We start from the raw sequence: 22,653 nt of genomic DNA, 5'->3' as shown, positions 1-22,653 counted from the left end.
GACACTGAAAGGAGAAAACAGAAGAGTCACACTGCTGTCCTTTAGTTGTCAAAAGACCAGAAACACAATAAAAAAATATTTATTTTGATATTCCTTCATCACCCAAGTTACAGGTCTGCCTCTTCTCCTGCTCTTTGGCTTCAAAATGTCTGGTGTTTAGTGCCACCTCACTGTGGTCCTTATTTAATGTTAACGGACTAAATAGCCTTTATATCATATCTAGAGCTGAAAGTAGGTTGTAAAGCACATGTTTTTTTCCTTAATGGTTGTTTAAAGCAGACTTTTCCAGAAGTATCTCAGACACCTTAGTTACGCAATCATGTGACCGTCGTCCTGACGATCTGTAAAAAGGAACAGGTTGTGATTAAGTATGTACAATATGCTGTTTTGGCAAAGCCATAGAATTGTTTTTATAAAAGGTTTAAGAAGAAAAAAAAAAAAGTTTATCGGAATAATTTATCCACAGGATCCTTATTGTATAAACAAATGGAGACACGTGATTGTTTAGTTTAGCAGTCTCACAGTTATTGAAACAGTTTATCAGTGAATTACAGACATTTGAAAGGCTGTGCTTCAGTTTAAAGTGATTTGTGTTGCTTTGCTTTTGTTCCTCATGACCATCCTTAAGATTTCGTTCTTTTTCTACGTCTGTGTATTCTCACATTATGTTCTCTAGGGTAGCCGGTCGATCGAGAACGTCCTTCGTACTTTTGAACTCTGACTCCGAACAATGAATCTGAATGCGATTTGATTTTTTTTTTTTTTTTTTTGTAAATGCCATTGAAAGCCATCATGTAAAGCAGCCGGCGCAGAATCCAGCTCGTTCACGGACTTCTGCACGCCGTCGACAACTGGAGTTGTCATGGCTGCCGTCAAATTCCGAATGTCGATTAGTCTGGCCAAAAAAAAAAAAAAACCCCTCAGTAATTTAACAGCTAGCAGCGCTGATCATTTCTCCAGAATATTCTTTACTGCTGTTTGTTATTTCAACATGGTTTGGAAAAACAATGAGAAATGGTTGAAAAACATTGTCCATTCAGGAGAGGGAGTCATCTGTTTGTTGGGAGTGATCATGTTCAGGAGAAAACCATGTACAGTAGCAAGGGACATAAGCAATTTGATTTTTTTTTTGTTTGTTTGTTTTTAAATTAAGAAATTGTACATAGATGTAGCAACATCCAAACAGTTGAATATTGTTTACCCTTTTTTTTTTCTTTCATTTGCACTAACCATCTCCACATCCTGATTTTTTTAAAACCATTTTTTAAAAATTATTTGCATTAATACCACACTATTGAGACTCAGTTGAGGCTGAAGAAACATTCCATTATATATGTATGTGTGTGTGTATGTATATACAGTATAAAAGCTTATGTTCTTTGAATTTGTACATTTTGTTTGTTTTTTGGTGGGATTGCAAATACAGAGACTGATTAAAAAAAGTGTTTTTGTCTTATTTTCTCCTAATATTTTATTCCATAAAAACAGAGCAAATCTAAGACGCAGGTTTGTAATTGTAATTGTAATGAGATACACTTTATGGGTAGGAAACCAAAAATAGTTTAAAGAAAGAAGAACTGGACTCCATTAAGCACCATGCATGAACATTCAGAATACTGTGGTCTTGATGGAACCAATTCAAACTTTTAGACCATTTTCAGCCACGGTTATGTTATGAGTTAAAGCATAGGACAGACGTCAGGCAGGAAAAGTGTGGCGATTTCTTGCTGATGAACCATGACAGGAATGCTTCGGCATAGTTTTCACTTGTTTAACAAGACTGGTTGAGCTGAATATTTCATCGGGGAAAAGAAAAGAAAAAAAAATAAAAGACCTGACAGGAAATGTACCACATTTCATAACACAATTTGACTGACTGTAGTGAGGTTATGTGAGACTGTGGGAACAGCAGAACAACAGAGACTCTATTAGCCAACTGACTGAAAAAATGACATTGCAAAAGGGGAAATGCAAAACAGTGACAATTCCTTTATCCTGGGCACCTCAGATAGTTTTGTTACGACATTCGATTGCAAATGAAAATTTCGGTGGCGGTGTTTGTGTTTATCTTGCTTGGAAGCATCTCCATTACCATCCAGTCTGACGGTAAATTGGCATAATTCACCTGTAGGCCTGGCTGATGAATCTCATTCATGTTGTCATCCTCTGGTTATCAGAGGGACAGAGCCGTGGAGGAGAAAACACGTTCTTCTGCGGTTTTATTTTGCTTTGTTTAAAAGCTACTGCAAATGTTAGACAGGTTAGATGTGTCTGAAAGTTTTTAAGACCATTTCACAATCACTTCTGCATTTGATCTTGATGCTTTTTTAGGATCTCTTCACATGTTTTCAAGTCGCGACATTGACTATTTTCCTTTATAAATGCTTTTGACCCTTACAAATAATATTAAACTGTATAAATCTGTTGCAACCAGGCATTTTAAGCATTGAGCAAAATTGACTTAAGAACGTCATTTTCAGGTGAACATTTATTGAGAACACTGACTTTCTGCCAGAGCTCCACGTCAGGCATAGGCTTCTTGCTGGAATATGACGGAGACGAACTCTGGTACGTAGAGCCGGACACCTTGACCCTGTGCAGAGGTTACCCGAATCTGCAGATGGGTGAGAACTAGACCTGTCTCTACCTGTAGATGCCTATTACACCACTGGAACCTGCCTGTACAATGTTCCTCACTGTGCTGTGCAGTATCCTCCAGAGGTCATAGGTGAGATGGCTGTCCAATCAGAGCGCTGCATTCAGTCTTCTTACTGGGTCAATGTGACTGAGAGAACATTTATTAAAACAGTGTCACAAACTGCACGTTTTTTTTTTCTTTTTCACGTTCTTGTTCTTTGAGTTTTGAAGGGCTATACACGTTTTCATAAAACTAGCCTGAAGAGAGGCATCTGATGACCACATAAAACGAACATCTGAGCCATAAAAAAGGCTACGAGACATTGCTTACTTTGTGTTTAAAAACAAACAAACAAATAAATAAATGAATACATTTGGTATTATTGTTCGTCCATAGATCCCGCGGTGTCTGAGATTTACCGGCAGGGAGATGTCCGGAGTGAGATTCCAAACACACTCCTATGCTTTGTGACTTGACTTCCGTCGGCCGCCCGTGCAGAGGAGACACGGAGACCCCGCGGCTGAATGGGACATCAGTTACTCTCAGTACTACTCTAATCCAGATTACACCTTTCACTTATTCTCCTACCTCACCTCCTCCTACCGGAGACATCTACTCCTGCACTGTGGAGCACTGCAGGCTACACGAGGCCCTCACCAAATCTTGGGGTGAGTCATTCTGTGGAGGGGAGGAGAATTCAGTGGGTACAATCGTTCAGATCATCAGTGTTGAAAGAGACAAGTGCCTTAGGTTCCAAATGGTCGTGTGTACAGACATTTCATTGTTTAGTGCCACTGTGTAGGCAGATTTCTCTTTTTACCATCTTTTAATACTACAAAATCTATCAAATGTATCAAAATGTGTCATATGTCTTTTGTCACATATATTTGTGTCTGTTATGGCAGGGTTACCCATCAATTTATAAACATGAACTCTTATAAATGAACTGTAAATGTTGTGTTATACAGAGCGTGAAGTTTTGCTCTCATTTCAGATTTTAGTCATTTTTGTGTTTTACGTTGCACTGACGTTGCCCTGACGTTGTACTAACATTGCATTTATCTGGCTGCAGAGGTGACTCTGAGGACAGGGTCTCAGGTCTTTGAGAATGCAGTGTGTGCTGTGGGACTGGGAATGACGGGTGGGGCCGTCGGGATCCTGACGATCGTAAAAGCCAAACGGAGACGAAGAGAGAGAGAGAGAGAGAAAATGACGGAGCCAAGAAGCCCTCTCTCTGAACAGAGTTTTGCCATCCTTTTACTGAAATCTGTTTTTTTTAAGTGTTGACAGTTTTTGTCTGTACCAATATACAGGAGAATTCCGTTTTAATTAACCCTGCAACGTGTTTGCTTAATAACTAATGAATGTTTGTTGTGTTTGGTCCTTGGCGATTTCTCACGCCCTTCCTGTGTAAGGTTTGTCATGCAAACACCATTTGTATAAATCTTCATAAACCTGAATTCACTGCCACATTCCATAGATTTTCTATCAGGTATGTAAAAAAAAAAACAAAGAAACAAAGAAATAAATAAAAACAGTGCCAAAGAATTTGATGACTGACACAAAGAACACTGAGACCTCATTGACTGTGTGATAATTCTCTGTCAGCGAAAGAGCCCCTTAAAATAGAATCATGGGAAATTTGCACATTGTCACAGCACACAGATGATTTTTCAAGGAAAATTTCCATGAAAACACGGAATGCGCTCCTTCGAACTGGTACCCATATGCCTGTGTAGCAAAATGCAATGAAACGAACAAGTAAAAGTAAAAGAACAAGAATTAGTTTTTGACTTTAGAACTCCGTGCATGTTAAAAAAAAACATTTTAGATGCCCAGAACCTTTATTTGACATGTTGTTGTCTCTGACCTGCACTGATAAAAAAAAAAAAAAAAAAATCAGGCTAGACAATCTAATCTCTTCACTCTGTAGTAAAACCTGTGTTTGAAATAAAACATTTTGGAAAAAAAAGAAAAGTGGTTATTAAGAAAAAAAAAAACAAACTCAGATATGTCTGTCTAGTCACAGATGACATCTGTGAGATCACTTGCTGTATTGTTGTAGCGTGTCAGGTGAATGATGACGTACCCTTCCCACAGTGCGTCCAAACAGACATAAATGATTGATTTTGACTCTGTCAATGTTTGATGAGTGGAGGTCATTGACGGGTATATAATGTCATCGATGCTGAGGGGATATCTCTGCTGGTCTTTCTGTGGGAAGGGGTGTTACCTGTGTTGCAACAGTCATGTCGCCCTCACTTTACCTCTCTGCTTTCTGCGTTCTGGTCCTGATTGGTTCAGGATGGTGCAATGCTGACGGAAAGCCCTTCTTGACGCGGGCGGGAATGAGTTTCAATACGAGGCCGTACTCCTCCCTGCTCTCCGTGCCCAATGGAGAGCAGTTTGGGAACTGGACATGGCCAGAGATGTGTCCAGAGGAGTTTTATGCTGTAGGGTTCAGTCTGAGGGTAAGACGCGTGTACAACTGAATTATACATTATAGACCGGACTTCAGTCCTGCTGACACTCAACTGCAGTCATCCTCACCTGTCTGCATGTCACACACACACAAAGACACACACACATGAGCGAACTTACATCAATATACATGAATCATGAATATTTATACACTATATACACGGACATACACATATCTGTGTGTGCGTGTGTGTGCGTAAAATGAAGAATTTTTATCAGCATAATTTGGATATTTGGATTTTACACGTGTGCATTATATGTAAGAAGGAGTTCTCCGTCTGTGTTTTAAAGATCAGTGTTACTGATCCGTAGGTGGAGAGTAACCAGTATGGACTGGACGACACGGCTCTTAACGGGATCCGCCTGTACTGCGCCAAAGGCGAAGACAGAAGCTTCGTGTACACCATTGAGTCTCACTCTGGATAGTAAGCTCCAACTTCAGCAGAACTTCTCCAACTCTCAGCTCGCCCCTCGACGGAATAATAATAGACTTACTCATTGTACCACACAGCTAAACCAAGTGTTCTGAAATCCCACATGTAGAGCTGAAATTTCAGATGGTGCGGCGTATTGAACCCCCTGAATATCTATCGGAGAACTCACGTTTTGCATTATTAATATATGAAAAAAATGGAGAAAAACTAACATCTCTTTACAGCTAAATATATTTTATATTGCTATTGGCAAACCAGAGGTATTCTCTAGGTGCTCAGTCTCCCTGCATGTTATTATGGTTGCTACCGGTAAATAGCAGTTGCATCAAAGCCAACTGTCAAGTGCTTCAGTCTGAGGAGGAAGTGCTCCTCTTTTCCCCCTTTCACAGCATGTTTCTATCACAGATATACACATTTATATGCTGTGATTTTATTTCCCACCTAATCTTATTCCTGAACTTAAAATGTCTCTTTATGTATGTCTCTCTCTCTCTCTCTCTCTCTCTCTATGTGGTGTGACCCCCTGTCCTTCAGTTATGGAGAATGGACAAACCCGCAGTGGTGTCCGTCTGGCGTGCTAACCTCCTTCCAGCTGCGTGTGGAGCCACATCAGGGTCTGTTCGGTGACGACACGAGCGCCAACAACATCAGATTCCGCTGCAGCAGCAATCCCACGCTGGAGGGCCTGGGCATGAACTGGGGGGATTACGGCCACTGGAGCGCGGAGTGCGCCAACGGAGGCATCTGTGGCATCGAAACCAAGATGGAGCCTTACCAGTACGGCCTGGACGACTCAACCCTTAACGACGTCCGCTTCCACTGCTGCTCCTACCAGCCGCAGTGAGCAGCTCCACGGTAAAACAAAAAGGAAGAAAAAAGAAAAAAGCAAGAAAAAAGAAAGAAAGAAAAATCCCACCCTCCTTTGAAAAACTGATGAAAAGTCAAAGTTAAAAGTAACCTGTGATTTCAAACAGCTCTGACAGGCAACCTGACACTAATTAACACTGTTAAGTAGTGTGTGCAGTTTCTCCAGTTGTGAGCAGTGCGCGTTTTAAAACATGAGAGCAGGTTCATGCATATTTAAGATATATTCAAATAACATTCGGTATCTCAGTATTTCTCTCCTAGATTTAGGATTTAGCTCTCTAGTAAAATGATCAGTGATTGGTCAAAATTCTGTACATATGTGGTGTCACGATAATTGATATGTCCTGATAATTGACCCACTCATAGTCCTTTATTTTCCTAAAAGCATTCAGGCATTTGCAGCTGGTCTAATACTGAACTTAGGGGTGGCACTTATGCAACAAACAGCTCCTTACAGCTATATGTTTGATTTGTGTTCTGCCTGTGTTGGAGGTCACTTTGGATAAAAGCATCTGCTAAATGAATAACTGCAATGTAAAAGTGTAAGATAATTGTAAGTAAATAGTCAGTGGTATTGTTCATTATTACTTAATGGTAAGAGTACTAAACCTCTCTCTCTCTCTCTCTCTCTCTCTCTCTCTCTCTCTCTATCTCCTTTTTTAATGCAGGGATCATGGTGTTTAGTCTCCAAGATTCACACATCTTCGGCAGATCTGTCACATTCAGACACAACCACAAAACAAGGCAACATTAATCAAATAAAGACAGAATGTCCGCTTGCTCTCTGTGACCTTCACTGGCTATCACGGTACATGTAATCTCACAAGTCTGTATTAGCTGTGTCACAACTCGGCTCAAAGGAGGTGACAAAGTAGGGCAGACCACGCATAGATCAAATTTATAAAAAGGTAAATGTATTACGAAAGGAAAAAACAACCCATAACTTAACTGTAGGAATGGTAGTCAGCAATATCAGTGGTGTAAGTATGGGGGGTACCTACTAATTGCCACATAATACTACATGATACCATGCAATTCCACATAATACCATATAGCACCACACGATACCACATAATACCACACAGGACCACATAATACTACATGATACCATGCAATTCCACATAATACCATATAGCACCACACGATACCACATAATACCACACAGGACCACATAATATTACAAGGTACCACATAGTACCACACAGCACCACAAAATACCACTTAATACCACACAGTACCACATAATACCACATACTACTACACAGTACCATGTAATACCACACAGTACCACATAATAGCTACCACATAATACCACACAGCAGGGTTTCCGCTAGGATTTTTTCTCGCTCAGCCGCCTGGGCAGGAAAGAATTTAATTTATCCTTTTTTAAATACATTTTACCAGACAAAAAACGGTAATTACCAGATAACTGAAACCCTGCCACACAGCACCACATAATACCACACAGTATCATATAATACAACACAGTACCACATAATACCACACTATACCACATAACTGTGTGGTTTTATGTGGCACTGTGTGGTACTACGTGGTACAGCGTGGTATAGTCTGGCAGCGTTACCAGATGTACGATTATCGTATGTCAAAAAGTCACTCTTCTCAATAAATACGTGTCTCCTGAAATTACACATTTATGCCTATTTGTTCTCTTGGTTATGACTCTCGTACGATAATTTTGCTTAAAATACGATAATTTTAAGCCTCTGGTATGATACTTTAACATTTCCCATCTGGCAACGCTGTAGTGTGGCCTACCAATCAACCAACCAATCAACATAAACCGGCTGTCCAAACTAACAACCAACCAGTTAAACAACTACTAAACCAACCAATCACAAGCTATTTAGGGATCCTTCTCCTTTTAACACCAGCCAACAAAATAACCAAATGGCCAAACAACCAACCACACTGTTCACCAACCAACCATCAGACATACCAATCGCCAAAACTACTCATCAACCACTTGTCAGCCCAGCAAACCAACTGTCCTACAAACCAACCAACCAACTGTCCTACAAACCAACTGTCCTGTAAACCAACCAACCCTCTGTCCTACAAACCAACTGTCCTGTAAACCAACCAACCCTCTGTCCTACAAACCAACTGTCCTGTAAACAAACCAACCCTCTGTCCTGCAAACCAACCAACCAACTGTCCTACAAACCTTCTGTCCTGCAAGCCAACCAACCGTCCTACAAATCAACCAACCAACTGTCCTACAAACCAACCAACTAACTGTCCTACAAACCAACTGTCCTGTAAACAAACCAACCTTCTGTCCTGCAAACCAACCAACCAACTGTCCTACAAACCAACTGTCCTGTAAACAAACCAACCTTCTGTCCTGCAAGCCAACCAACCGTATGTCCTGCAAGCCAACCAACCATGTGTCCTGCAAGCCAACCAACCATGTGTCCTGCCAGCCATCCAACCGTCCTACAAACCAACCAATCAAAGAACCAACTAATCACCCAACCAACCAATCAACCAAAATGCTTACCGACCAACTGTGCAACCAAGCAACTAACTGTTTGACCAGCCAAGTACCAAACTAATCAACTATCCAACCAATCAACCTAAATACTCAGCAACCAACTGTCCCTCCTGGCCCAAAGTGAGTTTATATCATTGTAATTCCAGTCATGCTTTCTCTGTTTGCAATTTCATGCGTTCCAATTCCATTTCTTCTTGATATTTCAGTTTTTCTAAGTCTAGTTACTGATGCTGTTGTTCCAATTGTAACATTGAAAAGGCTTATTTTGCTGCCCAAAATTTAAACCAGGGGAAACTACAGGCACTGAAAGGCCAGGACTAGGTGACCTTGACGAAATTAAAACACCTGCCTCTACCAAATTTGCACACAGAATAGCCTTTGTGTCATCTTGTCTTCTCTGCACTCTAGTTTAAATTTTATAGTGCTCAGCAATTTTCAACAATTGCTGCTTCTTACATTTATCCAGGAATATTTCTGAGGGAGAGCGAAGAACCTCATCCACAGCAGAGTCCACGGCACAAGTGTAACAAATACAAACTTACCAACGTTGATCCAAAAGTGGGACAACAGTAAAGTGCCAACAACTGGAGTGTCCCCAATGCTAACTGACTAAGTCACATGTCCAACTAACCAGCTAAACTCAACCCTAGTCTTCGTGCGATTACTTGTGGTGGGTACTCACGCGCTGAAGCCCCCTGACATGAGAAGTAACTGAAAAACGGCGACTCCGTGCACCCACGGAAGTGCTCCCGGGACAACTGCTGCACCCACGCTCACTGCCACTCTAACCAACACAAACACCACTGAAGTCCATAAGGGACAACGTGGTGAAACCTAACAGGTAGACGATACAGCGAAATAGCCGTACAGAAAAGGACCAGTCTTACCTCCAGGTCTGCCACAGTCCACAACTTGACTCAAACAAGCACAGGCCAAAGAAATGGAAGTCCAAAAGCCGCCCTCCCGCCTCAAGCACTTCAAACAAATTTCCCCCCCAAAATTTTGAAAAACAAAAAGGGGGGGGGGGGAGCCAAATATGCATGACCTACCCAAAACAAAAAGCCAAGACATACGTAGGAAAACCAACAATCTCAAAATTTTACCAAAAACAAAACACAAAAGGACCGACAAGCCCCTATTTTGTCACGACCTGGCTCAAAAGAGATGACAAAGGAGGGCAGACCACACACAGATCAAAGTTAGATAAAGATAAATTTATTATAAAAGGAAAAAAAAACATGAATTAACTGTAGGAATGGTACTCTGTAATATCAGTGGTGTAAGCAAGTTATGGATGTGTGGTAGAGAAGCGTGGGGGTGTTGTCATGCAGCAACCAAAATCTCAAAGAAACAAAAATGCTGGTGGCTTGAGGAGGACAGAAACGGAGGGAAACTGCCAGATCTCCGACACCCAACCTGCAACCACCCTCAAAAGACAAGATAGAGAGTGGAGGCCGTCACGGTTGTAACCTATATCTCCCCTCTGACTAGATCCTCAAAGACACATTAGGTAGCAGAAACACGAGAAAAGACATTTGCTCCTGCAAACAGCAATGATACGGAACATCAGAATAACCTACGCAGCTCCGTTGTGTTGATACTTGTATTTTGGCTTCCGCGGGGAGCGTAGTTATGAGGAGATAGAGGTAATTAAATTGTTTTTTCATTTTAGGCCTGACGACCACAGATAAGAAGGCACATGGGGAAACACAAAGGTAACTGTGGTAATTAACGGGAAAGCGGATAATCTGCTAAGACTGCGGGAACTCTCTACATGACGTTGTTAACCACGATATGTTTTGGTTTATTTATTAGTTTATTTGATTTTGTTTGCTCTCCGGAAGGTTCCATAGTGAAAACAAACATAAAAGAGCCAAAATGATCAACGGTAAATAATCTTCAACTGTGAATGTTCCTACAGCATAGATAAGGCGTGGTAATTTTGAAATAAACTGAGTAAAGTACAAAAACATTTTTTTTTCTGGCAGTTGGAAGGAAACGTCTGGTGAGGCCTCTGGAGGTGTATTAAGAGCGAAAGGCCACTAGATGGCACTGCTTTATTTCGGGAAAAACTATCAACTTTTTTTATTCTTTAGCATGAAGTCTATAAACGCCCCCAGTGATTGAGACAACATCTTAATACAGATTCACACTGACCATTTTCCATCCACAAATATTCCCTCTTTAAAAGAAAAAAGATCAAAAGGACGAGTTCCAGTGGTCTACAGATGATTCGTTTTAGCCGCTGGGATTAAATTTGTGATGTTTTGGGGTGAAGTGTATTTTTTTTTACCCCCCTCTGAGCATTACTCGAGTCTCTCCTGCTTTCCCCGGGGAGCTGCAGAGAGGTGTCATTAGGGTATATAGTAATGGACAGAGCATTGATTTGGTGTAGTTGGTGTGGTTATGGTCTCTGGTGATGGTTGTGGTAATAAGCCCATGTCCCGCTGTGCTGTCTGTAAGAAGCGTAAGTGCTGAAACGGGTCGGTCTGCGGCTCTCTCATTAGTACTTAAACCAAGACAGAGGGAGCCGTAGAGAGCCCTCGAGGCTAGTGGTCAGAAGCACTCCATGCATTCTCCCCGCGCTTGACGGGAGACACGAGAGGGAAACGTTCTGATGGCCTTGGATACAGTCTATGGAGGGAACAAGTGACTGAAGGTCACCCTACTACTACTTACTTAAGGGGGGTCACCCCTTGCGCCACTGAATGAATGGTGCGTAACCCCCCAGTCCCCAATAATAAAGCTGCTATGTTGATTTATAAGGCATAATATTAATGAGTCCATTCAAAGTTGTGGTTCGTTGTTCATTGTGAACCATTGCTTAGGATTATTTCTTATACTTATCCATTTAAAAATTATAACACATACCATAGTTTGCCAGAAAATGTGGTATGCGCATCAATGATGCAATCTCCTGAAAAAGTACTAGGTAAAATGAGTGATTACGATTAAGAGTTGTCCTGTTTTTTCTGTATTACATTAAAGTCACGACGAAACACAGGTTTCAGAGAAACTCATATATTTATGTAAGAAATGCTCAAATGCAAATCAAATATAAATCATATTTATAATATACAAATTGTACAGATGACACAAACATATACTGCTTGTCCATACAAACAATGCGTAAAATGTTTCACAATGGCTGCCGAAAACACAACACTCGCTGATAGTCGAAAGAAGCATCCTCCAAAATGAAGACATGAAGGATGAGAATGTTTTCTGAAACACAAGCGCCTTTTTGTTTTTTGTTTTTTGTTTTGTTTTCTCTAGATCCAACGAGCTAACACATAAACAAAACAAACATAAAAAGAAAATTCTCTTCATGTAGGCTACTACGGTCAACTTCTAGGAACCATTGTCACAACACCAGCAAAAGTGAAATCAGATATAAACTACGGAGAACGTGGTTAACTGCTCGTTATTCACTATAATAAAATTTCCGACCGGCAACAGAAGATTCCGAGACACAGAAGGTAACTTAACTCGAGAGGAAATAGCATATTAGGCTACCTCTGTGTAAAAGCCACATTTATGTTCCAGATAGACCCACGTTTGGATGTTAGGAACAGGTTGGGCGCCTGCTGTTACAAAGGGGGCAAGTAAACAACATTTAGCAACGTTCAACTGGTGAAGTGGCAGATCCTGCTTCATATTTTCTCTCACATCCTTGTTTTTTTTCATAGTCTTGCGGAGAGAGAAACGTAGACTGAATTTAGTCCTAACAGCTAATCTCAGCAGAAATCAGCAATGAATGATTAACTGTCGCACCCACCTATAGACCCACGCAACAGGCAAAAAAACAGATCCTGTAGAGCTGAAACTTATTCCGGCCCTACCCAGTTTTATACCCCGTGTCAATACTGCTATTGTCCGTGTTTATATGTTATTCGGGAAATTGTAGCTGTTATTTATAGAGAGTGCTATACTAAGCAAATTCACGTACAGCGCGCGCACACCATTGATTACTCGCAGCTAGTCCGTTTTCACTTTGCAGTTAAACATTCAGCGTAATCCAGCATCTACAAAGCAACAATGTCAATTTTGAGGTCCACAAGCAACGAAAAACGCTGTAACCCAAAGAGGCCTAGTTTGGATCGGTTAGGACAGAACTTCTTAAAATAACAAGAATAGGAGAAGTAAAAACAGACGTTAAAGCTATGAGCCCAACACAAAAGTTCTGTGTCGACACGGTGTACAGAGACCATTAACGGTGTCACAGAGAATAATTCCAATCAAGAGAAAAGACAAGATGATTTCGTGAAGAAGACATCAAATATTGACGTTTCCAAAAATGTCAATATTCCACGTCCAAGCCATTCGTTTAACAGACTAGTTCTTTCCAAAAATACGGTGAGTATAGCCGTCTGTCCGCATTTTGGTGATGTGACGTCTGTATACATGACACCCAGTCGGAAAAGACTGGCGACAAGAAAGAGATGATGACAAATTACATAAATTGAACGATGTTACTCTCTTTTTACAGACAAATTAGCTCTTTGAACAAATGAATAATGATATGAGTTTTGTGTCGATAGAATTTAGGATGAAGTTCCCAGTCTGGTTTAACAGAGGGACACTCATGAACATTCACCCACCCAATCATTCACGCGCGCGCACGCACATACACACACAACAAACAAACCTCTCCCAAATCAGATAACAGTTTTTCTCATTTTGCATCTCAGCACAGTGACGCAACTAAAAGACGACACATTTAAGAGACACCAACACACATGAAGTCAACGGTGTGTTGATTAAGAAAAAAATCACTCAGAAAGTCTTGCTGATAGAAACGGTAACAAAAAAAAAAGAAAAAAAAGTACGCTCCTAGACCAATGAAAAGGCTTCACTGGAGTGATACCACTCTTATACACAATACAGATGATACAATATGACATCCTTTTGACAAAAACCACCTAAGTGCCTTAGAGCCTTTCCCAAGGGGGGTGGGGTAGGATGGAAGTGGAAAAGCCATTAGCATCTAAGCGTGACCCCCTCGGCTATCAGAGATGATGTTATATCCATAGGAAGTGGAGTCCTCTACTGGCGAGCTGACTCAGGGGGTACGAGTCACAGGTTACACACTCGACGACAAAGTCCTTGACACCGTGAACCGGACTTCACGAGCGAGGAAAAAACATGTCACGTCACATGACCACGTCCTTTTTTTTATTATCGTATCTTCTCTCCCGCTTCTTAATAATCGCAGAGAGAGAGAACGGCTCCGTTTCACATTTAATCGACATTCAGAGAGAGAACGAGTCTTTTTTGTTTGCTCTTACACCGTCTCTGATTAGACTACACATGGACAGTAACACGGAGTGGCTTCAGGAAATGGTTGAAGTGACAAAACCAAAACAAAACAAACAAACAAACAAACTATGACTTGGAAAAGAACTCGTGCGACTTCGTAATCTGTAGTTCCTTTTGAAGTCTTTAGAAAAGGCCTGGTCTAGGTTATATTTTGATATGATATATTGTGCCTTTTGGTTCAATCCAATATAACCATGTTTTTTTTAAACAGAAGTTAAAAAGTATAGTATTAAAAGTAAGAAGAAAAAAGAAAGAAACCCACTAATGCTAATTAAAAGGCAAGAACTCATCTTCTCACTCTTCCCCATTAGCCAGCTAACAGGTCATTCCTTCTCTTCACATTCCTGTTTCAAATTAAAGCCATGAAATTACACACATAGATTTGAGTTTGTTACAACTCACTTAATAAACGAAGATTTTCAACAACATTCAGAAGGTTCCACCTCAGTGTTTTTTACTCTCTAATTTGTCTGAAAAAGAAATTATACATTTGTGGCAACCAATCAAAAAGTGGAACAGACCTGTGATCGTTTCCTTGGTTACAACACTCTGTATTCCTCAGCCATGCAGTCAGTGTATATAACATTCAAGCAATTATAAAAAAAAGAAAAGAAAAAAAGCCAAGTTAACTTCTGATCCAAAATATCGAAGTATTTTAAAATAACATCCTTAACAAGATCTGCATAAAATCATTTTCGCTCAAGAAAAATAGTAACCATTTTATGAGGAAATTAACGATTTTCTAAATGTAAACAACAACAACAACAACGACAACAACAACAAAACCCCAAAACATCAACAATATGTCACTTCCTTCATAACAGATTGCCCTTCGCATTCATACACTGTAATGTTCTTCTCTTCCCTATACTTACTAAGGTGAATATGTTTTTATTTATTCAGAGCAGAGGTCAAGGCGAGGGCAGGGAGTGTGTTTGTGCCGTGTATCAGTCAGGGACTCCACATAATTCACTTTCATATGTGGAACATAAATCCAGTGCTTCTTTAACAATCCGCATTCTCTGCTCTCAACCTTGCCTGCAGACACAGGAAACAGAGCTGTGTCTGTGAGAGAAAAGTTTTGCTCATGTGCATTGGTGGACGGTTCAGCTGCGAGTGGAAAGTCATTTTCCCCGTCATTGGCTAAAAGGAGGTCAGAATGAATTGACAAAAGTTGTTCTCATTGGTTGATTGCACTTGTATGTTCTGTAGTCCCACCCCCAAGCGTAGTCTGTACAGGCTTCAGAGGTGAGATATGCTAATTTGGAACGGGCCCCTCAAACTGCTCCTCTGGTTCTTCTCTGTGTTCTTCTTTCACCTCCGTTTTGCTTTTCTCTTCCTCATGTGGTGTTGCTTTATCTCCCTCGTTATTTTCCACCTCTCCTTCACCCTCCTCTTCCGTCCCAGCCCCACCCTCCATCTTGCTTTCGGTTTCTGGCTCTTCCTGTCTTCCCTCTTTTGTGTCTACGTCACTCTCTTGCCTGTCATTCTGCGCTCCTACCTTTTCATCCGTCTCTGTCTCCGTCTCTTCCTCTTTCGCTGCCTCTTTTTCAGTTTTATCTTCCTTCCTCTGTCCTCCGGCTTTACTCCCCTCCTCTCCATCTCTCTCCGCTGCGCTCCCTCTCCGAGCTATCTCTACCTCGGCTCGCTTTTCATCTCCTTCCCTGTTTTCCTTCCTATCACTCAAACGCTCGTCTTCCTCTTTGGTCGTCTTCGCCGTTCCGTCGCAGATTTTCTGCTCGTCCATCACCTTCTCGGTCGAGGAGGAGTTTTTCTTCTTTTTGTTCTTTGGCGCGTCTTTGACCGAGTTCTTGTTGGATTTATTCCGTGTTTTGAAGATGAGTTTCTGAAACAAACAGTGTTTCTGTGAGAATTTTTTTTTTTTTTTCGGATGCGTCTTAATAATAACACATATCTGCACGGTAAAATTTCTCTTGAACTTCTGAGATACTTTACATTCGTTAACAGCAACAGTACTGAAGTTACTGTAAACGTACGGCCCCTTTCAAGTTCACTCATAATTGCATTTACTTTGTTGAGGGCAGATTACAAAGAATAAAAAAAAGTGTTTTATGTAATCCAAAACTACACTCTTAGGGCTAATTTAACACTGCTGAATTTTCTATGTAAAGAATGAAAGCTAAAAATATCTAAATGGCAAAAGAGGCAGAAAAGGAGACGTGTTTAAGGGATTAGACTGCAACCCTCAAGGATACAAACCAATTCAAAACAACAGCATATGACAAATGACAAGTGTAAACAAGCACAAACATTATCAGGCCAACAAACACCACGCTAAGAGGAAAAAAAAAAAAACGAGCAAAATATTCAGCCCCCCCGCCGAAATGATTAACTTTCTCTCTACGCCGACTGTTGAAGGATTATTGAAGTCTACAACTGCCCAGAGAGACAGAAAGTTTCATTTTTCACGTCTCTGTGAGAGAAATGAAAAAGCGCAGGCGGTTCAGTGATAGCAACGTAACATAGTTTAAATTCCTCTCACATTAAATTCCCGATGCACAGATTCATTCCTTACCAAGGTCAAAGGTTAAACCTGGGGGCTCGGAAGCTTCCAGAAAGAAGTTGGAATCTCACGATACATGGGAGAGGTACCACACAGTGGCTAGTACCTCTGTAAAGCAAGGACTTAGCTTTATATTAAGCTGTCACTCTGCATGTTGATCTATGGGTGAGAAATAAGTGGCACGGAGGGAAACGTGTGTGTTTGTGTGTGTATGTGTATCTGTGTGTGTGTGTGTGTAAGTTCAGAGTGCTGGAGAGAAACCCTTCTCATATGCCATGAAAAACAAAACTCGGAATGTGGGGTCGCGTACCTTGGATTCTCTCTTTTTCCGAGGCAGAGCCGGCCTCTGGAGGAACACAATCTGCTTGGTGGCAAAGCTCCCATCGCTGAGAGAGGGAGAGAGAGAGACAGAGAGAGAGAGAGAGAGACAAAGAGACAGAGAGAGAGAGAGAGAGAGAGATTGATTCATTTCAAAGTCTTAAAGACTGCCTCCCTCAAAAACCAAACGCTCGCACAAAACACTTTTAACACTTTTTCTGCTACAATAAGAAAGATATTAAAATTCCTTTTGAAGAGATACCATTGGAACCCTTTATCTGTCGTTTTCGCGTTTTTCCATATGAGGAGGGAACAGTCCAAGTGGTGAAGATGTGTGGTGAACACGTTGGAGGCTGTGTTCTCTGAGCCGTGTTTACGGATGGCTCCATTACTTTTCGTCTGATCTATAGTATACCGCGCGTATGTGCTCAACGCTGTCGTATACCCTTTTTTATTGTGCAGCATTTAGATCACAAAACCCAGAGACTTCTTCAGGTTTCAGCAGAGTGCTGCCACACCAAAGAACCTAACAGTGGGAATCCAGCCCAACAGTTTCTGTCATAAAAGGAAAAGAATCTTCTAGCACTAAACATTTCTAAGCTGCCAGAAGGACAAATAAATATCTCTCTTGGTGGGATTTTACGGTATTGGGACTCCAACCTCTTTCTCCCTCTCTCTCTCCCTCTCTCTCACTCTCTCTCTCCCTCTCTCTCACTCTCTCTCTCTCTCAGTAGATTCACTGCTGTGAAAGTGAGCTTGAAGGTAAACTGAATGACACCAGTAGGCAGCTGTGCTTCGTACTGTGGACTCGTGCAGGGTGCTCGCTGTACCTCGGCTGTTTTATATCTAAAACGGCTTCACAGGAGCAGCACAAGAGCCGATTTCCTCGCACATCAAAACCGTGTTACAAAAAAAAAAAAAAGTCGACAGGCTGCAGAGATACTTCAAAATGAGGAACTTAATCCTCTGAGGAGATGGAGTTCTGTTTCTAAACATTCTTCATCTCTCTCATGCTCTCTCTCTCTCTTTTCACCCTGTCTCCTTTCCTTCTTCCTCTGTCCCTCTCTCTCTCTCTCTCTCTCTCTCTTTCTCTCCTCTCTTCACCCCCTGCCGGTCTGGTGTATCCCTGATCATTTAGCAGAGAGACACTTATAGAGACAGTGATGTAGAGCTTAGGTTTAATCTCGATCTTTAACTCTGCACATGAGTAGGGCAGGCTGTCTCGGAAAGGGCTCTAAAACGTGAAGGAATACAAAAAAAAAAAAAAAAAAGAGAAAGAAAAGAAAAAGTGTATGAGATTTCTACTGATCTCACACATCAAACAGGTTTTTCCAGAACTCTGGAGGCTGCAGCTTGCATTTCCTACCAAGCATCCGCCACCCCCCCCCCCCCCCCCCCCCTCACCCCCCCACCTCGCCTCATTTCCACACAAGCCCCTTTCCTGCCCTGTCTGCATGCTGTTGGATATATTTAATAGCATTCTCCAGGTTAAATCATAGAGGAACAACACGCTTTCTCATTAGACAAAACAAAAACAACAAAAAACCCCTCGGTTTTGAACTGAAAGGGCTGCCCCAGTTGGCAAATGAAAGCTTCCTCCTTATTCTCCAGAAGCTCGTTTCCTTAGCTTTATAGCGGAGGGAAATGTCTAGTTTACACAGTCTGTGTTATTAAGGAGTTAATTAAACGCTAACTGAGGCAATTTTGAATGGAATGAATCTTCAAGTTGTACTGTAGTCTGCTGAGAATAGTAACAAGAATCGAAAAAAACGCCCGTGGGATTAAGGTCGTTACTGTCGAAGAGTTTTGGCGTACTGATAAGTGAACTCCATTTCAAACAGACGCTTTCAAAAATTACCCCAACACTCCTACCCCAGGTCAGACCCACATACACCTCCGCCAGGTGAAAAACGGGGCAGTAATATCTCTAAATCAACGCAAAGCCCGCGTCTCCTGTTGTATCTAGGGCGGCATTTTGATTAATTAGCCGTATCGCCGCTGTTGTCTTGTGACATTTCCAGAAAGTTTAAAATAGGCCTGCAATTAATCAACAATGTTCCCTGACGGTTTTTTTTTCACCCCCTTCTTTTTTGAATTTGACATGAAACAGGAGGAGTCTTCAGGACCTTGTAAACACAGGCATCAATATGACAGATGGAAATTACATACTGGACTTCGGTGAAGCAATTCTGGAAGGTTCCAATTATCATTCAAAGAGGTAATGGGCTAGCTTGCTGGACACTCTATTACCCTATGCAAACAGTAATTGTGTTTCCATTAAGCCTAGTGTTACAGGTCTTTGGCAATGTAAAGAAAGGATGGACGCCATCATTTCAGAGTCAGTCGGTAGACTCCTTTGTGTGAACTAATCCACCATGTCAGAACTTATTTCCATTGTGTACCGTGTAGAGAAAAATAGCACTTGATGTGTGATATTGCTGTGTAATGCCACACAGATGAAACTTAAAATGAATCACACATTTAGTATCAAAGATCAAACCTTCATTCAGTAAGGAATGAATTATTTGGGAACGATGTTTGGTACAGTAACGTGATCTGACTGCTGGGAATGGAACTGTGGAACTGGCCAGTGGTCAAACAGACAGGCTCTCAGGATAATAACCTGAAGCATATCTGAGTTAGCCAGGGTCAGAATCCTCTTTGGCCTTTTGTGTGTGAGTGTTTGTGCGTGTGTGTGTGTGTGTGTGTGTCTGTGTGAATGTGAGTGTGTGTGTACACGGGTGTGTGTGCATGTATGTGTGTGCGTGTGCATATGCGTGTGTGTGTGTGTGCATGCAGGTGGGTGTGTAACGTATGCAGTGACGGTGTTTGCAGTACCTGTTTGTCTTGATGACTGGTGTTGGGAGAACACAGGTGAGTCTCCATCCGTAGGAGGCCAACGATTGCAGCAAAGGGATGTAGTCAGTCTTCACCTGCACACCCTGTACACACACACACACACACAAACACACACACACGCACAAACACACACAGTTCAAACCTTACAAATTTGTGCAGTGCATGGTACACATTTAATATACAGCGACAGACCAAAACATCAAACTGAAACAACAACAACAAAATGACAAGTTGCAGTGGAGTTAAACATTACTGTCTAAGTTGTCTAAGTTGTAAATCAAGGCAAGTGAAAATCATATTTATTTGGACTTCTGCATGTTGAACTGTTTATGACAGATGCTGCTATTAAGGATGTATGACGGGATAATGAATATATTTAAGTCCTATTTGTGAAGTCTGTTTAATGATACTGTTTGTTGTTTTGAACCTCTGAAATGCAGATTAAAAAAAATATGCCAGGTTTGTTTTTTCTTTCTTTCTCTCTTTTTTCCCTTATGCAAGAGCTAACAGGAAGACGGTGTGGTTAGTAACATGCACCTGCCATCAAAAAAGGAAACCATGTCGCGTGTCAAGTAAGAGGCAGTACACATTCTTACTCACACGCACACGCACACACACACACACACACACACACACACACACACACAGCCTAGACGTAACTGTCAGCCACACAGAGCTGAAGAACACTGCGTACTAGCACAGACAGGCGGGTTTGCAGACCGACGGTTGACTATGACTCAGACAAGGCAGGTTGTATGACCACAGTCCAACAACATAATGACAAACTGAAATCTAACGGTCACACTTTTTGTCTGGTTCGGCGTCAAAGGCTGATTACGCTCCAGTGTCTTTCAGCCATTTACAGTGAGCTGGATAAACGCTTATGAACGGCGTGGTGACAGATTTTGTGGCGATAGCCCCCCCCCCCACACCCCTCCCCCTCCCTGGAACGGGTTTGGGTGTTTATCCTGGCCGTGAGGAGGTCATGAGTAGGCCCCCCTGCCCGGTGAAGGGTGTTTTTACTGGAGGCTTTCCCAGAGAAGACTCCTCTACACTCTGACTGAGAGAAAAGAAACTCCTTGAAAATGGAAATGAAGAAACATGCTCTGCTTTATGTCTCCTCACAGCTCATGGTTTCTGTGAACATGAAGTTGATTGGGATATGTCCCCTGCCAGGGATGTCAGCGGAGGGAGGGGGGGGGGGGGAGGTAAAAAGTTAAAAATACGTTTAAAATAAGTGACTGACACAGTCCATCTCTAATAACAGCTCTTATGAAACATGGAGGCCAAGGACCGGACATTAACAGAGGTGGATCGGTATGATCCCGCTCCAAAACAAAGTTTTACTTAATGGACATGACGTTTCACGAGGGCCGAGACCCCGTCTGTGACCCCAAGAAAACACTCCGCATGTCAAATACAAATAGTTTCTCAGATAACATTCTCTCTCTGCTGTCTCTAACAGCATTATAATAATGAAGCCAAATGGGTCTTGCAGATGGAGGCTTATGCTTACGCATACATTACAAAACACAAAGACTGAATTGCATATGAGTCTGTAAATATCGTATCATTTTTCTATTGAGCATCTAAGCGAGGTACAGTTATGTAATTATGAGGACTGGGAGTGATGAAGGGTTCCAGCGATATGACTCAAATGCCCTGTTGACGTCACTGAGATTAGCTTTTCCGAGTCAAGCTGTCGCTTCCCTCATCAAGTTCATCTCGTCGCGTTGGGGTCGGTCTCCCGCAGCGTCGATGAGAATTGTTCCTTAAAAAGATTCGTTCATTGTGGGGTTTTTTTTTCTTCTTTTCGCACCTCTGCAGGAGACAGAGGGGGTGCCATTGCCAAAGGCCTGGTTTTAATGATCTTTCTGTATTTTTTAGATCACACTGTTCTGTTCGTAGTATTGACCTTCAAACTTTACTTTAACTTCTTTTTTTGTGGTTTTTTTTTTTTTGTTCTTCATATATTATGACTGTTAAATATAACCCCCCTGTTATTCTTTGGGCTACACAGTCTGCTCTTCGTTTTCTCTCTCTATCTCTCTCTCACACACACACACACACACACACACACAGAGAGGCAGTACAGTAGAGCATGCGTTCCCACCATAAAGCTTCTCTTCAAAGGATTCTTTACAGCATCCTGATGCTCCACTGTTAACTCTAATCTTATTTGAGCCTTAATTCAGTTTCTGATGGCTGTGAACTGCTGTTACGTCGCCCGCTTCAAAGCTTTGGCCTTTTTAGAGCTCCTGCGAACTGTGCTAACAATGTAAGCACTGTTAACGTTGCTCTTTTTCTGTCTCTCTCTCTCTCTCCCTCACTCTGTCTGTCTGTCTCTCTGTCTACGTGTCTCGCTCCCTCTATCAGTATGTCTCTCTGTGTGTTTCTCTCTCATCCCCAGGGCCTGGACTGTAACGCCTGTTTTTAAGCCTGGTTTTTTTTTTTTTTTTTTTTAAGTCTCAGTGCCTGCAGTCAGTGTTTCAGCTCAACATCATCTGATGAGAGAGAGCGTTTCAGCTGCATTCCTACAGCATGAGGGAAACAGCGTACAGCAGATCAGAGAGCAGCCAATGCCGACACTCATATGCCTGCAAAAAAAATAAAAAATACTGGAAGAAAAATCAAGAGTCTATGGTTAAAAAGTTTGGCAGATTTATCACCCCCCCCTCTCTCTCTATCGCACACA

At 41.6% G+C, this 22,653-nt stretch overlaps 2 protein-coding genes across 2 annotated transcripts in view; one reads left to right on the top strand and one right to left on the bottom strand.

Moving 5' to 3' along the window:
- The first annotated feature begins 4,885 nt into the window (after nucleotides 1-4,885).
- Nucleotides 4,886-6,397, top strand: LOC115821169 (vitelline membrane outer layer protein 1 homolog). Its single transcript, XM_030784931.1, has 3 exons — nucleotides 4,886-5,109; nucleotides 5,432-5,544; nucleotides 6,088-6,397. Exons 1-3 carry the CDS (start codon nucleotides 4,888-4,890, stop codon nucleotides 6,395-6,397), a joined length of 645 nt encoding a protein of 214 aa, XP_030640791.1. The 5' UTR covers nucleotides 4,886-4,887.
- Nucleotides 6,398-15,099: 8,702 nt separating this feature from the next.
- The window catches only part of rftn1b (raftlin, lipid raft linker 1b), a 38,965-nt gene continuing 31,411 nt past the window's right edge, over nucleotides 15,100-22,653 (bottom strand). Inside the window, exons 7-9 of the mRNA XM_030784667.1 lie at nucleotides 19,938-20,041; nucleotides 17,092-17,167; nucleotides 15,100-16,103 (exon numbers count right to left, since the gene is read on the bottom strand). Of these exons, the coding sequence (XP_030640527.1) occupies nucleotides 15,516-16,103; nucleotides 17,092-17,167; nucleotides 19,938-20,041 (768 nt within the window). The 3' untranslated portion in view covers nucleotides 15,100-15,515. The remainder of the gene's footprint in view (nucleotides 16,104-17,091; nucleotides 17,168-19,937; nucleotides 20,042-22,653) is intronic.

Source organism: Chanos chanos, chromosome 9 (genome assembly GCF_902362185.1).
Source record: "Chanos chanos chromosome 9, fChaCha1.1, whole genome shotgun sequence".
Lineage (NCBI taxonomy): Eukaryota > Metazoa > Chordata > Actinopteri > Gonorynchiformes > Chanidae > Chanos > Chanos chanos.
Note: the sequence above shows the minus strand (reverse complement) of the source record. Positions and strands in the feature narration are given on the sequence as shown.

What these genes read in the sequence shown, in the direction of transcription:
- LOC115821169 (XM_030784931.1), top strand. Translation starts at nt 4,888, where the DNA reads ATGTCGCCCTCACTTTACCTCTCTGCTTTCTGCGTTCTGGTCCTGATT. An exon ending in CTGTAGGGTTCAGTCTGAGG is followed by an intron (nt 5,110 to 5,431) that starts GTAAGACGCGTG and finishes ACTGATCCGTAG; the next exon opens with GTGGAGAGTAACCAGTATGG. An exon ending in ATTGAGTCTCACTCTGGATA is followed by an intron (nt 5,545 to 6,087) that starts GTAAGCTCCAAC and finishes CCTGTCCTTCAG; the next exon opens with TTATGGAGAATGGACAAACC.